Raw genomic sequence first — 20,224 nt, 5'->3', positions numbered from 1 at the left:
GTCCCTACCTACGACTTTGGTAAGGATTATGTTCCCACAAGGGTTCCCCCACAAGGTTTTCTTTAGTTGTTCTGCAATATAAAAAATGAATGACTTATGCAAACGCCAAAATTACTGAAAACACGCCTTAAATATTTTATCTGTCTGCCTTCACACAGGGTCAAGTTTAATCCCTCTCCCTGTTCCCGCCCTGAGGAAGGCTGCAATTTAATCAACCTGCCCGGTAGGGGGATAATCCGAAACGTGACATGGATGTTTGTTTTCACAATAAATAGGAAGAGCCTATTTTTTGAACTATTGTTTGAGCTCTACACATTTAGGTTCTAGGTTATCTTCCAAACACGTACACGTCGGCAGACCTGCATTTTTGGAACTGCGGAACCTGGAATACTAATTTAGGTCGCAGGATTCCTCCCCTTCGTTTATTCCTTACTTACCTTTTTTTGTTGCATTTATTTACTTCAAAAGATTTGGTGCTCTATTCAATAATGTTTTTCTGTGTTTTTTCGGTTTGCAAATCTACTTTGAATGTATATGTCCTGATGACTTTTTTGACTTCATTGAACTTTGCTTAACCTTTTTGTTTTCAAGATCTTTTCTGCACTTGTGTTTAAATTTGTCATATTTTCTTTCATGTGATTCCGAGTTTAAGCAATTCTTAGAAAGAAAAATATTCTGGAATCTGCTTCACCAATTTATGTACCATTGATGGTTGCTAAAAAATAAAAAACAAAAGATCCCATTAAAAAATCTTTTTTCGAAAAAAGAAGGAATGTTTTCAGTATTTAGAGTGGCGCAAAATAAATGCGATATCCGCTGTTAGGATACACCATAATTAAATTTGATTTAAATTATACTTGATTCTTCTCTATAATAGCATAGTGGATACCATTGGTATAACAATTTTCATATGTCCCAATCCACATTATACTTTAAGGGACTATCCCTACCTCTTTTATATGTATGAACCAAATGGTGGTGCATCATTACTGGATTCAGAGCAGAGAGGCTGGTGTAGTGAAAGAGGCATTTATATTTCATAAGCAACACAATGATACTGTAACATGCAATCTCAAAGGCCCTCGCCGGGGCGTTACCCAACTGGGAATCCCTCTCCCCATAATGTTCCTTCTTTACTGTCCCCGGCGGGAGGGGGGTGGGGGGTATGGGCAGCAGCCACTAGGCCAATATAGCGACTCGGGCTCCGAGCCACCACATGGCTTGAGGCTGCCATTTTCCCTCACCGGGGATCAAAGTGTTGTTCCCTCCCCTGCGCCCTGCCCCAACCCAAAGAATCCCCTCCCTGCCCTCCCAACCCCACTTACATTCTTTTTGGTCCATTCCCGGAGAGGACGCGCTGGGAACACTTCTGTCCCCAGCGCATTTGCTCCCGATCCGAGATAGGCCGTTATAGAAAGGAAGAAGGGACTACTCTCCTTCTCTACTTTCCATGGCAGCCATTTTCTTTGTTTACATTTTCCCTATTTTTACTACTTGTAGTCCCATCTCCCTTTCCATAATGGCCATTTTGTTTGTTTACCTTTTTTCCATGAATTTTCAATGGCCACCATGGAAAGGGAAAACTGACTTAGTTTACTCTTCCCCGTTGGCCATTCTTTTGACTGTTCCGAAATGCTGGAGCCTTTTGGAACAGAAGAAAATGCTCTTAGTACCACGGCCTTACAAGCTGGGGTACTAAAAGCAATAAGTCCCGAGCCAGGGGGGTCATTGGGGGGGGGGGGGGGGTCGGTCTGTGGAGGTCGGAGGACTTGCGTTACCACTTCAGACCCCGGCATTACCTGAAGTGGTAAAGCCCCCCCACCCACTCGGGGCCTATTGCACAAGTATGCGTTTGATCAGTGGACAGGACACTGCTTCTTGTTCAAAATGTAAAACAACAAACCTGCTCCCTGCCGGAAGAAAATGCAAATCTAGGCAACACACCAGCACAACCCCAACTAGGTACCCATGTGTGTCTGCACAAGGCAAACCAGACCAGTCTGTTTATCATACAAGTCTCCCCAAAATAACAAAGAAAGACGGTCAACAACACTATAAGACTTAGGGAATTAATGCATGCATGGCAAGCAACATTTACGTGCATCAGGTCAATGATACTTCAAGTCCTTTAGAAGGGCTTTCAGTTTGAAAAAAAAACATGCAGACTTACAGTTGGTTCTAAATATTCAAGAATCGTAGAATACTGAAGGGGAATGTAAAGGTTGTGAAAAATCTGGCATTGGCTAAACACTCGTAGGACTAAACCAGGAGTTCAACCATCATTTCAGACAAATTCAAGTCATAAAAATAACCCACCCCCTCACATATGGACGACGATAAGGGCACAAGCGTGGAGACTAATCTGAAGTGTTTTAACTGAAACAATTCTCAATCGCAGATCAGAATAGGCTCACCTCTTTCTGGCGTGCTTTGAATATTTCTGCCTTAGCATTCAGCTCCTCCTGCATCCGCAAACGTGCAGCCGCTACTGCCTCATGCTGTTGCACAACCACTGATGGATCTGCAGAAATGTATGAAAAGAGTTTACGAATTTGGAAACAATACAACAGCATTAAGAAGCACCCTCTCAGCATGACCCTTTCAATTGAATTATATTATGCCAGAGGACGGGGGATGGGGGTTTGCATAACTGATATCAAAAGTCAGCATAGTATCTAAAGCCCATCAAAAGCTCCCCCGGCCATAACAGAAGACTCAGTCATGGGACAAAGTTTACTGTCTTTATTCCGCAAGACAGGGATCATACAGTAAATCACAAATCTCCAGCAATTGCTGCTCCGAAGCTCGCGTCACCCGGTTTTATACCCCAGTGACATCACAAAAATTAACTTCATCCCAAAAACCTAAGAGGTATCCCAATCAGGTAGCTCGAGTCTATTACCTATGGAGACAGTATACATTTGAATCTTCATTGGTCTAGCATGTCAGGTGGCTTCACCTGAAACTTCACCAAAAACTATCTATTACATTGTTGCAGGGTCGCACAAAGACCTTTGGCCTTTGCAACATTCTACACCACCCCATGATCAGAGCATCTGGATTGGCTAAAGCGGGTCCTCTCAGGCCTGGGACCCTGTTCCGTTCACAAGGCTTGGTGTACCTTTTCAAAGTAATGGGAAGGCCTATGTGCTCCCATTGTTGCCCCTGGTCTGATCACCTAGCCTGAGAGAGAGTGCCTTCAGGTTGCAAGATTTGGTGGACAACGCATGTATCCATTTTCTCTGTTTTGCTGGGAACTGTAAGGAAGGCATGGTATCAACAGTAAAACAGACAAGACACAAGTGACCACAGTTCAAGGGTGTTTAATGAACTTCAACAAGGGTGTGAAAACTCCTATCTAACCTTAAATCTACAGATGGGAGCCAGCTACGACCATCAAAATATAATAATGCAGTCCTAGTGGTGTCTTGTCAAAATAAAAGGGCCTATACTAAAATAAACTACTGCTGCCAATCCTCATCTCTATATACAAATACTGTGGGGTTATTGTTTATGAAAAAATAAAAAGTGTTCACTAAAATGATATGTCAGGATGTTCAGGCTGTTGGCCTCCCTTCCCCACGTTTTCAGCATGGGATAAGGTGGTTCACTCAATCGTAGAAAAATCTCTGGCTTCTTCAGCACAAGGATACAGTTCAATCATTAGCATGGGGGTCTTCTGTGCCCAAGTAGCTTTGCCTATCAAAGTCTCCTCACGCAGAGGGCCTTCGATTTCACAATCCCTTTTTACCATTGGCACCTTTCAGTTGGATACCTAACAGAGACCTTCAAATAAGCACCCACGTGGCGCCGGACAACTCTGTTTACGGTATCCGTCTTGGCTTCAAAGGTTTAGTCACTCAACTGCTGTTTAATTAGATCTGTGTCGCTTGTCACATATGCTTCACACACTGTTTTCAGTTTTCTCTATACAATTTTGCCACTTGCAACCTTGGCTTCAACACAGGCCAGTCTGGTATCAGTCTCCCCAACTCACCGGCTGTGCCAAGGACAGTACCACGCCCACAGACGATCCTCCCCGCCTTGGCCATCAACGCGGGAGAGCACCAGGTACCTCCGACACACAATGCAGGTTTCTTCAGCTTTGATTCTGGGTCTTACGTTTCTTATGCTCGAAGGCTCATGAAAGTAATGGTCTTTCTCTGAAAAGGTCACGGGCACTTCCTTCCTTGTAACCTTCTTCGGTCTTGCCGTCTTTCTCCTTGTATTAAACTGCCATCTTGGAACTGCTGCTTCCTATTGTGCTTTGCCTTGCTCAGAGTGTGCTTTTGGTATGCAGTAATAAAATTGCGGCAAAAATGTCACCTTTGCAACAAACAAAAAAAATCGCGACAAAAATGCAGTGGTTTGACCCGGTAAAGGTGTACCCATTATACCATTTAAGGGGAGCGGGGGTTGCGATGTGTCCGGGGGTGTCCCCCGCATCCCTTACATGGATTGCGGCGGCAAAACCACAGCCTTTTTGCCGCAATTTTTTGTGTAAACTGCCATTTTTGCCGCAATTTTAACACATGGAACCGTGCTTTTGTGCTCGGCCTCTTATCCGTGGGGGGATGGGGGGGGGGGGGGGGGAGTGTGATGGAAGTCAGGTGTATGGAATGATCTGTAATTGCCTGGGCCTGCCCGACCATTGAATTGGGACATTTCATGTATAAGGCTCCGGTGTTAGTCAGTTTTCTCTTACAGTGAGCTGTTCATGTTATAAAAAGGGGCTGGGGTGGAGTTCCCCAAATATCCTAGCTAGTAGGATGGGGTAAAAAGGTACTACAGGTAAGGGGATACTGAGTCTTGCCATCCGGTGTCCCGCTTTCACTTCCCAAAGATTCCTCATCCAGGTTATCCTCCCGTACTGGTCCACCATCAGGAACTGGATCCAAAAGCGATGGCCATGTCCTGGCCACCTGGAGGACAGATCCCAGGACACTAGTAGGCGAGACACCTTCAGGTTTCTCACAGAACTGTTTCTCTTCTCACCACAAGTAAATAGCCATGGTTCGTCTCTGCTGGGTCACGTGTGAAGCCTGCTAAACAACGCCTTTTTGTCTGCAATTATGAGGATTTTTTTCAGAATTCTCGCAAGTGGCTCAACGCCTGGGGTATCAGTAATGTTCCACCTGACCTTGTCCTTGGCTGCAAACAAAGTCATGGTGCTTCATGCTGCAGAGCCTGCATCTCTCCCTCCGTGTATTTGAGGCCTGTGGTCTCATGTGTATTCACTACAGTAATTCTATGGTTTCCCTATGTGTTCCGATACCTTCTTAGAGGTTAGTTGCGATAGAGCCCTATAGGTTCCTTACATGTTCCCGTAACTCCTTACGATTAGTTGCAATAAAGCGCTGCAAGCTCGGACAACGCATATTTGGCTAAAGTACAAGATACAAAGAAAAGTTTTTGCAGTATGTAAATGTCCGTCCCTTATCTACAGAAGGTGGAAGCATGTTCTTCATGTATGCTTGTGTTGTCTGCGTAGCTTCATGCAGGAATGCAGATTTGCTTCATGACTAAAGCTGCTATGTCGTGTTGTCACTATTGACGCGATCCCGGTTGGACGTTGCCGTCAGTCAACTTGGTCCATTGATGGGACACCTGTCTCTTCGAAGCCATCAATTGGATATGGTTTGAAAGGTCATCTCTTTGCATATGTAGGATACACTGGTGCACCTGGTGGCTGGCCGAATAGAGAGTTACATTTGGTTCCTCATTCTGCGGGTTGACATTTGCATAGGTGACATGAGGGCCATTCCAGGGACACCCTCTTCAGAATCCTCCCAATATGTTTACCTTGTGGCTTGTTCTGGGCACTTACAGAAAGTAATATCACAAAAGAAAAACAAAACAAACCTGGAAACCACGCGAAAGGGCATTACAGTAACCATGCCTGGCAGTGCTAACCTACTGTGAAGCAGAGCACTCGTGTCCAACGTTCCAATGCATGTATTCTGCTAGCTGTGTATGTGGGAGACAAAGAGGTAGACCACTGGCATTCCCAAACCACAGCTTCAAGAAAGGACTGCGTTCAGTAAGGTGCAGACAACAATGTTTGCTAGTTAATAGCAGCTCAAGCTATTCTGGTAACTGGCACTCAGATTGAAAATTACTTGCATACTCGAGGGAAGCAGCATCCCCAACAAACCCAATAGAAAGAAGGCTGGCAATTTTAAAGTTATTCCTTTGACACGTGTGCAGACTTCCATATGGTTTTACTCCCATCAATGTTGTTACTTAACATATTCTCTGAGGAAAAAACTCGTATTTGGACACCTTTTTAAACATTTGAAAACAAGACGTGAAAGATATAAAATAGCATAATTATTGTGAAGTGGAAAACCGAATGAACTATTAGTAAGCAAGAGCAAAATCAGGAGAGTAAGAAACTAGTAGAAAGCGTGGCACAAATCCGACCAACCGATGAGATGCAAGCTATAACTTTGTTCATTATGTATGCCCCATTATGCTCTAAATGCCTTTTAGCGGTGTCAAAATTCTTATTTATGCACATTACCAAAACACAGAGTGCATCAGTGGGGGGAGTCAAATGCAGCCCCTGGTATCTGACGTCATCAAGCTAACTAGGCTCCCATTGGCTAAAAGAAGGCCCTAACTAACTCCCAGTGACGGACTTTGCGAGTAACCATCAACCCATTCGATTATAGCTGTACAGGATACACACTGTACTGGATATGAGCCAGCATCAGGGGCCGTTTACAAACAAAATATCTAACAGATTCAAATGCAGGCAGACTGCTGTGATCATAAAGCTTTTATCCAGCTAAAAAGAGGAACACTTTATTTGAGGTTTTCCTATGACTGTGCATGATCCGTTTAGTTGCCTGAAGCACTGGATTTCTGCACTCTGGAGTTTCAGGAAATAAAATGATTCTTTCTAGCGCATCAGAACTTAATTTGACAAATGCAAAATGTGAAAAATACATAGGAACTTCCGGTTGCACAAACGTGTTTTGTAAGGTCAGCCAACTGTGCGCACTATGTGAAGGTTGGTTCTTTGTGGCCGAAAGTTATACAAACTTGGAGTATCCGGATGTTATTTACTCTAGCCCAATAAAAAGGTGTCCAGGCCTCCATAAAAAATCACTGTAGCTTGAAACCCTAGAGCTATCATTGTGCTGAACTGAGCCCCAGTCGTGGCAAACTTTCTGAAGGCAAAAGGTGTTCTGAAGTGGGCATAGTCTGAGACGAGATGGCTGGCAAAGTGGTGTTCCATGACACGGGCGAGAACACAATACGTTCTACTGGAATGCAAACAGAGTGTCTTTGTTCACAAACTTTTCAGGAAAGGGGCATGCCTACAAAGAAAGGGAAAGGGGCTATTTCATCTTCGCCATAAATAATAATTAAATTCATTAACATCGAACATTCCCGCCTGTTGCGCACGATCTGTCAGTACATTCACTTTTTACAGCAACTAAAAATGCCTATTAGGCTATAGTCTAGGTCAATTCTTTTAATAAATTCACCAAAAAAAAGCACATTAAGTGTAACTTTCAATTAAAATTGAACCTAAATCAAAGTAACTGGGCGTGGCTTGATGGCTCCATTAGAGGACGTGCTCGAGGAGCTCCCGATGATCCGACATAGATCCTGGGAGAATATGGATATGCACGGAGAAAAGGCTTGACTGCAACACTTCCCTGGACGGGGGAAGGTCCGGAGTGCATGATGAACGATCCTTGAAGCGGATCCGCCCACAACTGAGGGAATCTCGGCCGCCGAGGCGCAGCTGGGCAACCGCGACCTGGAGAACGAAAAGATGACCCCCACTGGACAAAGGGTCGTAAAAATGACCAAGGCGCCCCGGAGTGAGCGCTGGCTGGTGCGGTGTCGCTGAGTCTGCCGCGAACCCTTTGCGAGCGGGGCGTTTGGCCCGTGGGCGGTGTGAAGACCCAGCAGCGAGGAGCCAGCTGGGGTGCGAGGCAGCCCCCCGGAGCCAGGACGTGAGGAGAGGCGGCAGGAGCCCCGGCGTACTCGGCTCCCGGACGCAGCAGTGGACCACGGAGACCTGCGCCAGACGGCGCCACGCTCGCAGGTCTACATTACTGTAATGGTGCTCGCCGAGCACCAGACTGCGGACATACGCCACCCGGCGGAGCCTGGTGCGCGTGGTGTCCGGCTCAAGGGGGCTGAGGGAGTGGAGAAGCGCGGCCACGGGCCGGAACAGGACTGGGACAACCCCCGGCGGGGCCCTGACTCGCTGGAGCGAGGTCCGGGAACTGCTGCCTGAGCATCAGGACACCATCAACATACGGACGCATCCCGGGAGGGGTGCCTGGCGGACCCTCTCGACAGCACTGCGTGTGCCCGAAGATACGGACGCGCCCAAGGAGGGGCCGGGAAGTGTAACGGACCCCCCGCAGCACACGGGCTGGCGGGGGTGATCCGAGTGAACGGTGTGGGGCCTACGGGGGCCCAGACTTGCCGGAGTGGGCCCGAGGCCCAGAAGCGGAGTGAAGGAGTGGCTGGGAACTGCCTCCCCGAGCACTGGGGCACCAAGAGGAGTCAGATGCGCCCCGAGGGGGGTGTTTGGCTGCCTCCATGGGCAGCGTGTATGGAACCTGAGAGGGCACATATGAGGCCCTGGGGGAGGCTAAGAAGTGCGGGGGTACGCCCGCTCCACAAGTGCTGACGGCTGTGAACAGAGGAGCCGGTAAGGGGCATAGATAGCGCACCCTGGCTTGCGGGTGGAGTGGGGCTGCACCCAAGCTGGGGCACAAGCAGCCCAAACCGAGCGCAAGAACGCACCGAGGAGTGCGAACGAGGTCCAAGTCTGGTGGGACCTCACTACAGGCTATAGGAGGAGGACAGTAAAGGAGGCTAACTCCTGAGCACTTTCTGGTCCCCAGATACAGTATAAGGCAGCCTCCTCAGTCAAGGAGCGCGAGGAAGGCACCCAAGGCAAGACTGTGGGCTAGATGGCCTTGAGGCCAACAGAGTGCCGGTATGGGAGAGCACTGGGTCAGTGGGTGCACATGACCACTGGCTACTGAAGGAAAGAAGGCAGGCGACAGTGGAGCGACACTGGTACGTGAGAGGACACAGCCCATTCTAGGTGTGGGGCGAGCAATAAAGACACACCTGAACACCGCTCAAACGGCCCCCAATACGTCAAGAGTGACCTGGCGCCACATGGACTTTTGCACGTAGGGTAGTGCTGCTAGCAGTATAGCATGATGTAGCATGATGTCTAATAAAATTGTCAGACCCAGGAACAAACAGCCCACGCTGGAGGCCTATGCCAAGACGCCTCCAGGTGCAGAAGGGGGAAAAAGCAAAGACACTACCGCGGCAGTAGCGGAGACACCAGGCACGATCCAGGAAGTGCTGGCAACGATTGCAGACTTGAAAGTTGCCTGGGAGACCAAACTGGGCCTGGCAATGAACGAAGTGAAAGTGGGTCTGGACCTTAAGATCGGAGCGGCTCAGGAGGAAGTTAATTTGTTGAGACAGGATGTGCGGACGCTGGCAGAGCGCACTGGAAAACTTGGAAAAGGAGATGGCCCCGAACACGGCGGCATGCGCTGCCCACGGATCGGAGCTCCATGCCCTTGTGCAGCATGTGGGCAACCTGGAGAACAGGGCGGAGGAGGCAGAAGGGCGTGCCAGACGCAAAAACATTCGTATTGTTGGTCTGCCAGAAGGAATGGAGGTGCCTAACCCAACAGAATATTTTGAATCCATGCTTCTGCTGGAGATAACTGGCGGAGCACTGACCCAGGGGTTTGCAGTTGAGAGAGCGCACAAGGCCTTGACAAGGAGACCGCCCCCAGGAGACCCCCGCGGCAGCTGATTGCAAAGATTCTGAACTACCGGGATCAGGAGAAGATACTCGAATTCTTCTGGAAGGGAGGAACGATCGAAAGGGGGCCGGTGAAAATCACGGCGTACCCGGACTATACTTTGCACGTACAGCGCAGCAGGATGAACTTCGGGGTGGTGAAAAGGAGGTCGAGAGAGGCCGGCCACCGATATATGTTGCTTTATCCAGCCAAACAGTGTTCTACAAGAACAAAACGCTGTTTTTCGAGACGCCGTAGGATGCTATGGAATGGCTGGACATGCAGGGTCACCCTCAAGAACCGGATATCCAGTCGGGAGCCATAGAAGATAAGTAGCACGCAGCTGGGTCATCTCTGGTGACATAGCATAAGACATTGGGACTAGAATATAGTATTAAATAAAGCCTGTGGGGAATGTGTTGCAGCAAATACATGCTGGCAAGATCCGCTAGATGCAACAATCCTAATCAGATGAGTGGGAGCTCCTGGGAGACAATCCCTGAACTCCATAGTATTACACTTAGTTAGGTCACTGTTAGTTCGGTGACACCCTGCGGGGTCCTAGCCCTCGGTTCACGAGATAGGACCAGACGCGGGTGGGCCTGAGATCCAGTGATGGAGCTGGGCATTTGTTGGTGTTGGGTAGGGGAAGGGTTGTGTGCAGTGGGCCAGAGTTGGGGAAAGGGGGCGGGGGGGGTTGTTGAGGTTGGGAGGGATAAGAGTCGGAAAACGGGCCATCAAGGAAGACATCAAAGGAGGGGGTGGATGGGGAGAACATCAAGAAGATGTCATCAGGTAATCTCAGAGTGGGGACCTGGAATGTGCGGGGCCTCAATAGTTATCTAAAATGTAATAAAGTGATGATGTACCTAAAGAGGATGCGGATTGACATAGCTTTGCTACAGGAGACCCACCTCACCAAGGAGAAGTTGGAGGTGGTCAGGGGAAAATGGAAGGGTAACGTCATAGGAGCCACATACTTGGCATATGCACGAGGGGCGATCACATAGGTGGCACCGCATGTGCCGTTTTAGCTGCTCAGATCAACGATAGACTCGGAAGGTAGAATGGTGGTGGGACTCCTGGAGAACAGGGAAGTGAACATTATTAATTTGTACGCCCCTAACCATGACACGGCAGCATATTATAGGTCCCTATATAGTAAAATGTGCCCCCTGTTGGGTGGCGCAATAGTGTGCGGAGGGGACTTCAATTGCACCCTGAACCCCGGGATAGACAGGTCAGATGCCAAGTCAGATAAGCGGCCGCCGGCAGCTAAGGCACTGAGGACACTGTTGACAGTCTGGAGGATGTGTGGAGACAGCTGCACCCAACGGACAGGCAATACTCGCATTACGCAGCACCACATGACCTGCACACGAGGCTGGATTATGTGTTTGCTGCCGCCGAGATAGTGGGAGAGATGGTGGGTGCTGAATACAAGGCCAGGGTACTTTCCGACCACTCGCCTTTGGTCGTAGAGTGGCGACATCAACCCCCCAGGGCGCGAATCCTGACGTGGAGGCTTAGAGCTGAGGCCCTACAGGATGCAGGATTCCGAGAGGACTGGAGGGAGGCCATCGAAGAATATTTTGATATCAACACGGGCAGTGTATGATTCATGGGAACAGTATGGGAGGCATTTAAGGTGGTGGTGCGTGGGGTAGCTATATCAAAATCTAAAGGGCTCCAAGGGGGCATAGAACAGGAACTGCAGAAAGGGAGTTGGAGAGCCTGATACAGAGGGAGGGTTAGGGGTGGGGGGGGGGGGGGAGAACCACCGGGAGGACAGCGCTAAAATAAGGGACTTACAGATGACCTGTCTCTGGGACAGATTATGCAAGCTAAATTATAAGAAATATACAGAGAGGCAAAATGCAGGGGGGGGGGGGGATAAGCCGGGCAGACTATTGGCCTGGTTATACAAAAATGAGACCCCCGCCCAGTGATCAGAGAGGTCAGGGATGCAGAAGGCCGAATCTGTGATACCCAGGAGGGAGTAAATGAGGAGTTCCTCAAGTATTATAAACGATTATATGAGGACGCAGGAGAGGATATGGGTCAAGAAATACTGGAAACAGTAGAGGACATAGGGCTGCCCACCTTGGATGACTTAGAACGTGCAAACCTAGATGCCCCCATCACCTCGGACGAACTGGAGGCGGTGATCCAACACCTGCCTACATGTAAAGCGCCCGGGTCGGATGGGTTACCCAGCAAGTTCTATAAAACATAAGGAGGAGCTACTCCAGCCGCTGCTGGCCATGTTCAATGAAGCCTATGAGCAGGGGGAACTGCTGGAGCCCCTTTGTGAGGCAGTGATCATCCCGCTCCTGAAACCAGGCAAGCCCGACGTGGAATGCGGGTCCTATAGGCCCTTGTCCATGCTCAATCAGGATAGCAAAATACTCACGGCAGTGCCAGCCAACAGACTTAAGAGAGCAATAGGCAAGCCGATACATCAGACAGGCTATGTCACCGGTAGAAATATCAGACAACCATAGGAGGCTGCATCACGTCATTGAGCAAGCCGAGAAAGATCCAGGCGAGTTGGCCATCGTGTCGCTGGATGCGGTGAAAGCCTTCGATTCCGTCAGGTGGCCATGGTTGATGGCGACCCTGAAAGGATACAGGATGGGACCGGGATACATTAGATGGGCCCAGATGCTATATAGCTCCCTGATTGAGAGAGTCAAAACAGGAACTATAATCTCAGATAAATGGCAACTCAGTAGGGGGGCAAAACAGGGTTGCCCCTGGTCACCCATGTTATATATCCTGGCATTAGAGCCGTTGGCAGTTTGCGTGAGGCAACACTACAGGGAAGTGGGGATTCGTAAAACGGGAGGCTCACATCTGAAATCACTGTATGCAGATGATATGCTCCGCTACTTGCGCTTCCCGGAAGAGAATCTGCAATATGTGCTGGAGGTGATGGATCGCTATGCCACCCTCTCGGGCATATCGGTGCACCCCGGGAAGTCTAGAGTGTTCCCCCTGGGAAGGTATAAAAGTATCCCACTGGAAGAGCTGCCCATCATGCAGATACCCTGGCAGACCGAGACGTTCAGATATCTGGGCGTACATATTTACCATAAGATAGAGACTGAGCACAAACATAACACGGAGAAAGCAATTGAAGGAATTAAAAATAGCAGTGTTCTGGTCCAGATTACCTCTTGCTATGATGGGAAGAGAAGCGCTGCTCAAAATGGTGGTTTTGCCCAGACTTTTGCATTTTTTTTGTGAATGTTCCATACCTGATCCCCAGATGCTTTTTTGTGAGACTTCATGGCCTGTGTAGGGGCTTTCTGTGGCACAACTCCAGGAATAGGGTGGCCCTGTGGAAACTACAGAATACGTGTGATAAGGCGGGCATAAACCTGCTGAATTTTGAATTGTATTACTTGGCGGGACAGTTGTTGTATGTGGCTAGGTGGTTGTCTGCAGAGGACTCGGCAGAAGCTAGGCTCTTGCAGGGTGATTCAGCCCCCTATTTCCTTAGAGAGACGGTGTGGCTGCAACAAACTAAAATAGCGGGGATGGGGAGACTACTGGTGCTGGGCTGGGAAGTCTGGCGCAGAGCATGGAGAACTGTGGGCAACCCAGACCAGCTCTATCAGCAGGTCCCGCTGGTGGTGTTATGCGAGGAAGACCCCCAACTGTTCAAAGGGGTCCGCATATACTGGGAACTGGTATGCCTAGCCACCCTAGGAGACATATGGCAGGAGGGGGAGGCACTGGAATTCCAGAGTCTACAGGAGGAGACAGGGGTGCATAGGGGCCAATACATTACTTACACCAGGCTCATGAAATGGGCGAGGGAGAGGTGGTCTGAGACGGTACTAGCGGAAGAACCTGATGCCACCCTAGAAATTATGTATGATGTCTCAGAGGGTGGGCACGAAATATCTCAGCTATATGAGCTCCTGAGTGGGAAGGCAGGGAAGGAGCTGCTCCAACTGAGGCTTGACTGGGAGGAGGAGGTTGGCGCACCCATGACAGTGGGATAGAGTCCAAAGGTATCATAAGAAGGTGTCCCGGAACGCGAGACTCCAGCAGATTCAGCTGTATGTCACCCACAGAGCTCATCTGACCCCCGAAAGAGTAGCCAGGTTTGGAGGCTCGGCTATACAGGAATGCCCCAGGTGTGGGGAGGAGGAGGCAGGGCTGCTGCACATGTTCTGGGCCTGCCCAGGAGGTGCAGAGATTCTGGGAAGAAGTAAAAACGAGAATGGCCAGTGGGGGAGTGGTGCTTGACGTGAGGTCTGCTTGGGCATGCATGCTTGGGAGTTTTCCCAGGCCACGTAATTCAAAACAGATCAGCAAAATGAAAGACCTGGCCTATATCCTGGCCAAGCGCAGAATTGCAATGTGCTGGAAAGCGGCCCATAGGCCTAGGGTGGAGATTTGGTGGGCGGACCTCTTGAAATGGGCAAAAGCAGAAACTGCGGTATGGTATGAAGCAGTCACTGGGGGGGGTGGGGGGGAAGAGGAGGAAGTGGGCCCGTTGATAGCCTAGAGGCAACTGGTGGCCTCAATGGCAAACCCCCACCAGGTCAATCATGAAACGGAAGACTCGGAAGAGTTGACAAGCATTGAGATACCTGAAAATGCTCATGCAGATGGCACGGATAAGACAGCTCGTGTTCGTGGGGAGGGAGGAGAGGGGAGGACGGTGGATAACACTGAATAATGAGATGCCTGAAACTGATTATGAACGTCCTAAATGGTTGTAATGTTTGGTGTGTTTGCTAAAATAATAAAAATTGTTTTAAAAAAAAAAAACTAAAAAACTAAAAAAAAAACGAAATCAAAGTAACTAGAAAATTGGGTAATTATAAACAAAGATTACAAATGATTAACGTTTCCTTAATCATAGGATCTTGATTAAGATCTATAAACAATAGAATTGCTAGGTGGGAAGGCTATCAGAAAACATTGAGTTACTATGTTACCACCTTCGACAAGAAGGCATGGCCCATCTGCTGTGTCACACAGTAATGTCTAGCAAAATGTATGGATCGACTACCATGCAGCTGCTTTGCAGATTTCATACATATGGACATTTCTACAGAGAGAGGGCACCTTCTTTTACCCTCACGTAGAACGAGATCTCAGTGAATCTGACAAAGGTTAAATGGCTTTTGGCTTCCATGGCAAAATGCAGAATTGCACTCATACTAACATAGTAGCTATCAACCGTGCCGAATCAGGAACAGCTGTACAAATAGATTCATACTTAAAAAGCGATTTGAATTTTATAGCCTCATTTGCTCGTTCAAGATTACATCAATGTCCCCTGTTTTGAAAGAAGAACCTTATTGTGATGGAGAGAAGTACTAAAGGTCGCAATTACACATGTGTATTTTTTTATTTGTTTATTATTTATATCGCGCACCGAACCCTAGGGTAACTGGGCGCTTGCGAGACAGGAGTTACATACATGGTGAGGCAGTATACATAGACAGGCAAATACAGAGACAGAAAGAGGGTCCTCGGTTACAGATGGGTCAGTAAACAAGAGGCATTGTACAGCAACATAAATCAGAGGTCAAATAAACGAAAGTGCAGCAGGAGGTGACTGGTAGTGCGGTATGTAACAAGATAAGATGGGTAACAATGTAGGTGCTTGTTACCAGGGTAAGACTGGGACAAGAAATAGGCCCGGTCACCCCAAAAAAAAAGTGGCCCACCCGTCTCCTCAGAAAAGTGGCCCACCCCTCGCCTCACGACCCTTGACCTCTGATGATATCACTGGAAGTGATGTCATTTGACCCCACCCCAAAGTGACATCCCAGGAAGCGATGAAACACGACTTTTCACCCCTTGAAAAAACAGGAAGTGGCATCAAATGGCATTGTTCCTAAGTACACTACGAAAAATATGGTTATGATTTCACTAATGTGATATACATTTCATACAAGAATGGATCACCATATGTATCATTAATATCTGTGTGCATAGAACCATATTGTCAAATTATTGTGAATCCAAGTAGACGTCCAAGGCCAAATGATAGGTTATTGTATAGCACTTACGCTTAAGCTCTTTTTTTATAGAACAAATATGTATACAATATTACCCAACCTGCGTTGGTACTCATTTATCGACATAAAAAGGATGAAAGGCTTTTTGAAAAACACATTTTTTCTAAAAAAATGAAAAAAAAGAATTTTGATTTTGCTATTTCTTTTTCCAAACCGTCCAGAAACCGGCCCCCACTTCCCACGGATGATTTCGGGTCGAAAGGCCAAGGGGCCAATCCGACCCTGCTCGTTACTCAGCCAATCATTTATCTTAGCTTTGAAAGTGAGGAAGGAGGGTTCTTGTCTGAGAGAGATGGGTATGGAATTCCATCGTTTGGCAGCTTGGACTGGGAAACTGGCTCCTCAAGGCTGGGAGTTGATCTGGTGGTGTGTGAGGTTTGGTGTTTGAAGATTTTATCAGACAGATATTTAAGGGCGGAGTTTGTGAGGCATGTGTGTATAATAGCCAGGGTGCATAGTGTGATTCTATCATGGATAGGCAGCCAATTGGCGTTGTGTCTAAGAGTGGCAATTCGGCTGGATCGGTGTAGCCCGAGTGCTGCTCTCAGTGAGTTTTTCTGGAGGACCTGGAATCTGTTAAATTGTGTTCAGAGGAGCCTAGGAAGAAATAGTCTAGTTTAGAAAATGCATGTGTGCTCTGGCTAGCGTTGGGCAGCTGCTAGTAGATAAATATGATTTATAGCTGTAAATCAGTTTATTGGTGTATGCTGTGGAAGTCACCACGCTGCCAACTTTTTAAAAAAAAGGGACAGTGTTGAGTCAAGGTAGACCCCCAATGTTTTTATTTCTTTGGATACATTGATCACGTCGCCGTCAATGTCAAAAGATGAGTACCTGCGATTATTGATCAGTCTTATCGTCATTGAGACATAAGCTGTTGGTGGCCACTCATGCTTGGATTTCAAGATAAATATTGTTCAGTAGTTTAGAGTCTTGGTCTTAACAGCCAGCGAGGGGGGATGAAGACTTGAGTGTCATCCGCATAGTTGGTGTAGATGAGACCCAAGTTGTCCAGATGCTCGAATGGCAGCTTTGTAAATATATTGTATAATGTAGGTAACACACACAAGCCTTGAGTGACTCCACACAGTGTGGGTGTTGGGTCTGCGGAGGCTGAGAAAACTCTGGTGGTCCGATTGGGGAGAAAAGAGTTAACCTAATCAGATGCATTAGTGGAGAATGCTGCAGCTGTGGCGAGGTGCCTGGTGAGAATTTGGTGGTCGACGAGATCGAAGGCAGCAGATAGGTCAAGGAATAGGAGGATCGCTAGCTTGCCTTTGTCCCTCGCCTCATCCATTTTGATCTTAAGGTCTAGGAATGCTGTCTCGGTTCCGTGTCTGGGCCTGAAACCCGACTGTCTAAGGCCTAGAAGTTCATTTTCCTCTAAATGCTTCTGAATTTGCAAGTAGGCCACCCGGTCCAAGATTTTTAGAAGGAACGGGACGGTAGTGATGGGCCTGTAGTCAGTGGGGATATTTGGATCAAGGTTGGGTTTATTTTAGAATTTTTTTTAAGAGGGGCATAACCCAGGCTTCCTTGAGGTTGTCCGGTACCTGGTTGGACGAGAAGGAAGCATTCATCAGGGTGGTGATGAAGGGGGCTAGGTTTTTTGTTCCTTCCTTTATGGAGGCTGGGCAGATGTCCCCCTGACAATGAGAGGGGGTTTTAGGCTTTTTATGATATCTTCTACTTCCTTTGGTGTTACTTGCAAGAAAGTGAAGAGAGTGCAGGTTTGTGGATTTTTTGCTAAGTCCGGTGCGGAGTGGGAACCGTTTGGAAGCTCGCCTTTTTTTTTATTCAATTTTGTAGAAGGGTAATTTTGTCCGCAAGGGCTTGCTGGATTTTAGTGCACCATTCTGCATCTTTGACGCAGTCCCGTGAGGGAGGTGCTGGGGATTCTAGCTCTTTTAGGATACTGAAGAGCTCTTTAGTACTTGACACATAGTTGATAGGTCTACTTTGTGAGACTAACAGATTCATGAAATCAATTCTCAACTACTATATGATTTCCTCAAAGGGTGACAGTTCTCATTTATGCCATCCGTCACACCCAATCCATGCTTGCACTTTCCTGAGATCTCAGGGAGGTGACAGTTTGCTGAGGCTTTAGTAAAGTGGCCACCCTCCGAGGTCTTGGCAGCGCGACTGTCATTTGTCACAGCTGGCATAAGAATACCTCCAAGCCTCAGACGGCTCAAGGGTTCTTATTGAAATATCGCCAGGCCTATGGCCGCCCCTTCTCTCAGCTTTATGAATCTCCTCTCTAACCGACTCCCTTAGCTCCAGCTTAGTTAATGGAGATGGTTTAGCACTCAGTATTCGAATGGTTAATCATACTGAGAGATCAACATAGAGGCCTGGGGCATAATCCATCTAAGCTCCCCAAGGGAATTCCTAGGTTCCTCTACTCTAGCCAGATACAAGTGTTCTAAAGGGGTATGGGATTGTACCCTTGCAGACGCCCTGCTGGATTTCATTGTACTGCTCCCACGCTCTCCTCGCCCTCTCTAGGTCTCCTCCTCAAAATTCACTGCCTCTCTTTTGCGCGTCTGTCCCCCCGTCTCTCGTACCTTCTAGGCCTTGCCTCCACCCACTGATGTTACTCCTCCCTACTTCACACTGCTCACCCAGAGGCCACCCACCTCTTGCGAGGACACTCTTCTTTCACTCACTTAACATGCACCCCCTAATCTCCCTCTTATCCACACATACTGCACTCGCAATGCAATACCACTTTACTCACAAACCAATACCTCACCTTCTCCAGTCGCAACTTTGCCGCTCTTTCCTTTCTCCCATTGGTTTCTTGGTTTGCCACCTCCACCTCCTCTGACATTGCTCAACGGTCCTTCTTATGCTCCCACTCCTCCATTCACTGGGTCACAGTCCCATGCCAATCTGGACTGGTCTTCTCCACTTGGGAGGGTCTACAATTAGCTCAGATCAAATAGGGTGCCAAGCCCCCATCCCTTTTCTCCGACGGGTTCCCCTCTGGGAGAGCGATGGCAGCACAGGGAATCAATGGTCCCAGCCCATGCGAAGGGTCCCTTACTCTGGGTTCCTGCAGTTTTGTTATGTCAGAACCAACCTCATTATTTAGTCCCTGGTGGTCTTGGGTGTTACCCGCCAGCTGTGGAAACATACAGTGGTTTCCCCTGCAGTCTCCGGGAGCAGAGTGCAGGATGCTGGAGGGTTTGTCAATGCGGCTGGGTCCATGGGTCTACTCTCATCCTGCCGATAGCGTGTATTGGTGGAGGTGCTCTCTTCGCTGTCACCCTCCTCCCTGCTTCCCCCCTCCTCTAGGTGTTAATTACAGTCTCTGAAAAAAAAAAAACATTAAGACATGGCAAGCATTTTGGTTTGGAGGCATGATGTGAGACAGAGTTACTACAACGGTACATGCAAGGACAGGAAATGGGACCCTCTCAACTGCCACCGTCCTCCCCATGGGTAGTATTGGAGTTCTGGTAGTACTGGCCTTGTCGCACATGGACTTTTTGTTTAGTGTCAGATCTTGTAAGGGGACATGCTTGGCTCATTTATCAGCCTCTTCCTTTGAAGTGATGTCTTGGCGAAGGTTTAGAATTCTACTTAGGCGTTGGAGGCACATGGATTGACTGGCAACAGGAGTTACTCAAATCTGCTCTCCCAGCTTTTGTGTCCAGTCTGGAATGCAGTTCCCTGGTGAATTTGTCAGCTTCCAACGTTGAAGGGAGAGAACTGGTGGTGGTAAGTTTCAAGGGCAAGATGGTCTAGACTTGAGAGCATTGCAAGAATGAAGCTCTCGACGCCTGTACCGTTGACCAGTGTAGCTATGATGCTGATGACAAAGTAGTTCGGAGTCAGAACGGGCAACAGGAGAGTCAAAGCATGGGAAACCTATCTCCTATCCAGTTTACTCTGCATTGTCCTCCAAAGCGACAACTTGCAGGTGGTTCTGGAGGGTCATCAAAACTCCCAGCTTGGCTTGAAGAGGTCTTTCATTCCATGCATGAGATTTTCGATTAAATTCTGGATTCTACAATAGTGGGGTTATCAGAATAAGAAAACACTAACTTCACTGCAGTGTTTCTTAAATGTTTGCACTAGTGCAGAACGCACCCACCACAGTAAAAAATTGACAGCAATAAAAATAAAAACTTTTTTTTTAAAGTAGAAAAAACAGGAAAAATGCTATGGGAAAAAAATCCTTAGCTTCACACTTAAATGCCTGCAGTTGCTGGGGGTAATGAATGACATCAAGCAAACACAAACAAGGTTTCAAAATACACATCTTCAAGGTTAAAGTGGGTGAAAAGGTTCAAGGCAGTGTTCAATGATGCTTGACCACTGAGCAACAAACACAGCTCCATACATTGCTGC

General features: G+C 48.0%; 1 protein-coding gene across 1 annotated transcript in view; it reads right to left on the bottom strand.

Annotated features, from left to right (window-relative positions):
- SELENOS (selenoprotein S) overlaps nt 1-20,224 on the bottom strand; it is a 129,356-nt gene that overhangs the window by 88,037 nt on the left and 21,095 nt on the right. Inside the window, exon 3 of the mRNA XM_069625022.1 lies at nt 2,415-2,521. Within this exon, the coding sequence (XP_069481123.1) occupies nt 2,415-2,521 (107 nt within the window). The remainder of the gene's footprint in view (nt 1-2,414; nt 2,522-20,224) is intronic.

Source organism: Ambystoma mexicanum, chromosome 11, assembly GCF_040938575.1.
Source record: "Ambystoma mexicanum isolate Mex_15411 chromosome 11, UKY_AmexF1_1, whole genome shotgun sequence".
Lineage (NCBI taxonomy): Eukaryota > Metazoa > Chordata > Amphibia > Caudata > Ambystomatidae > Ambystoma > Ambystoma mexicanum.
This window is presented reverse-complemented; position numbering and strand designations above follow the sequence as displayed.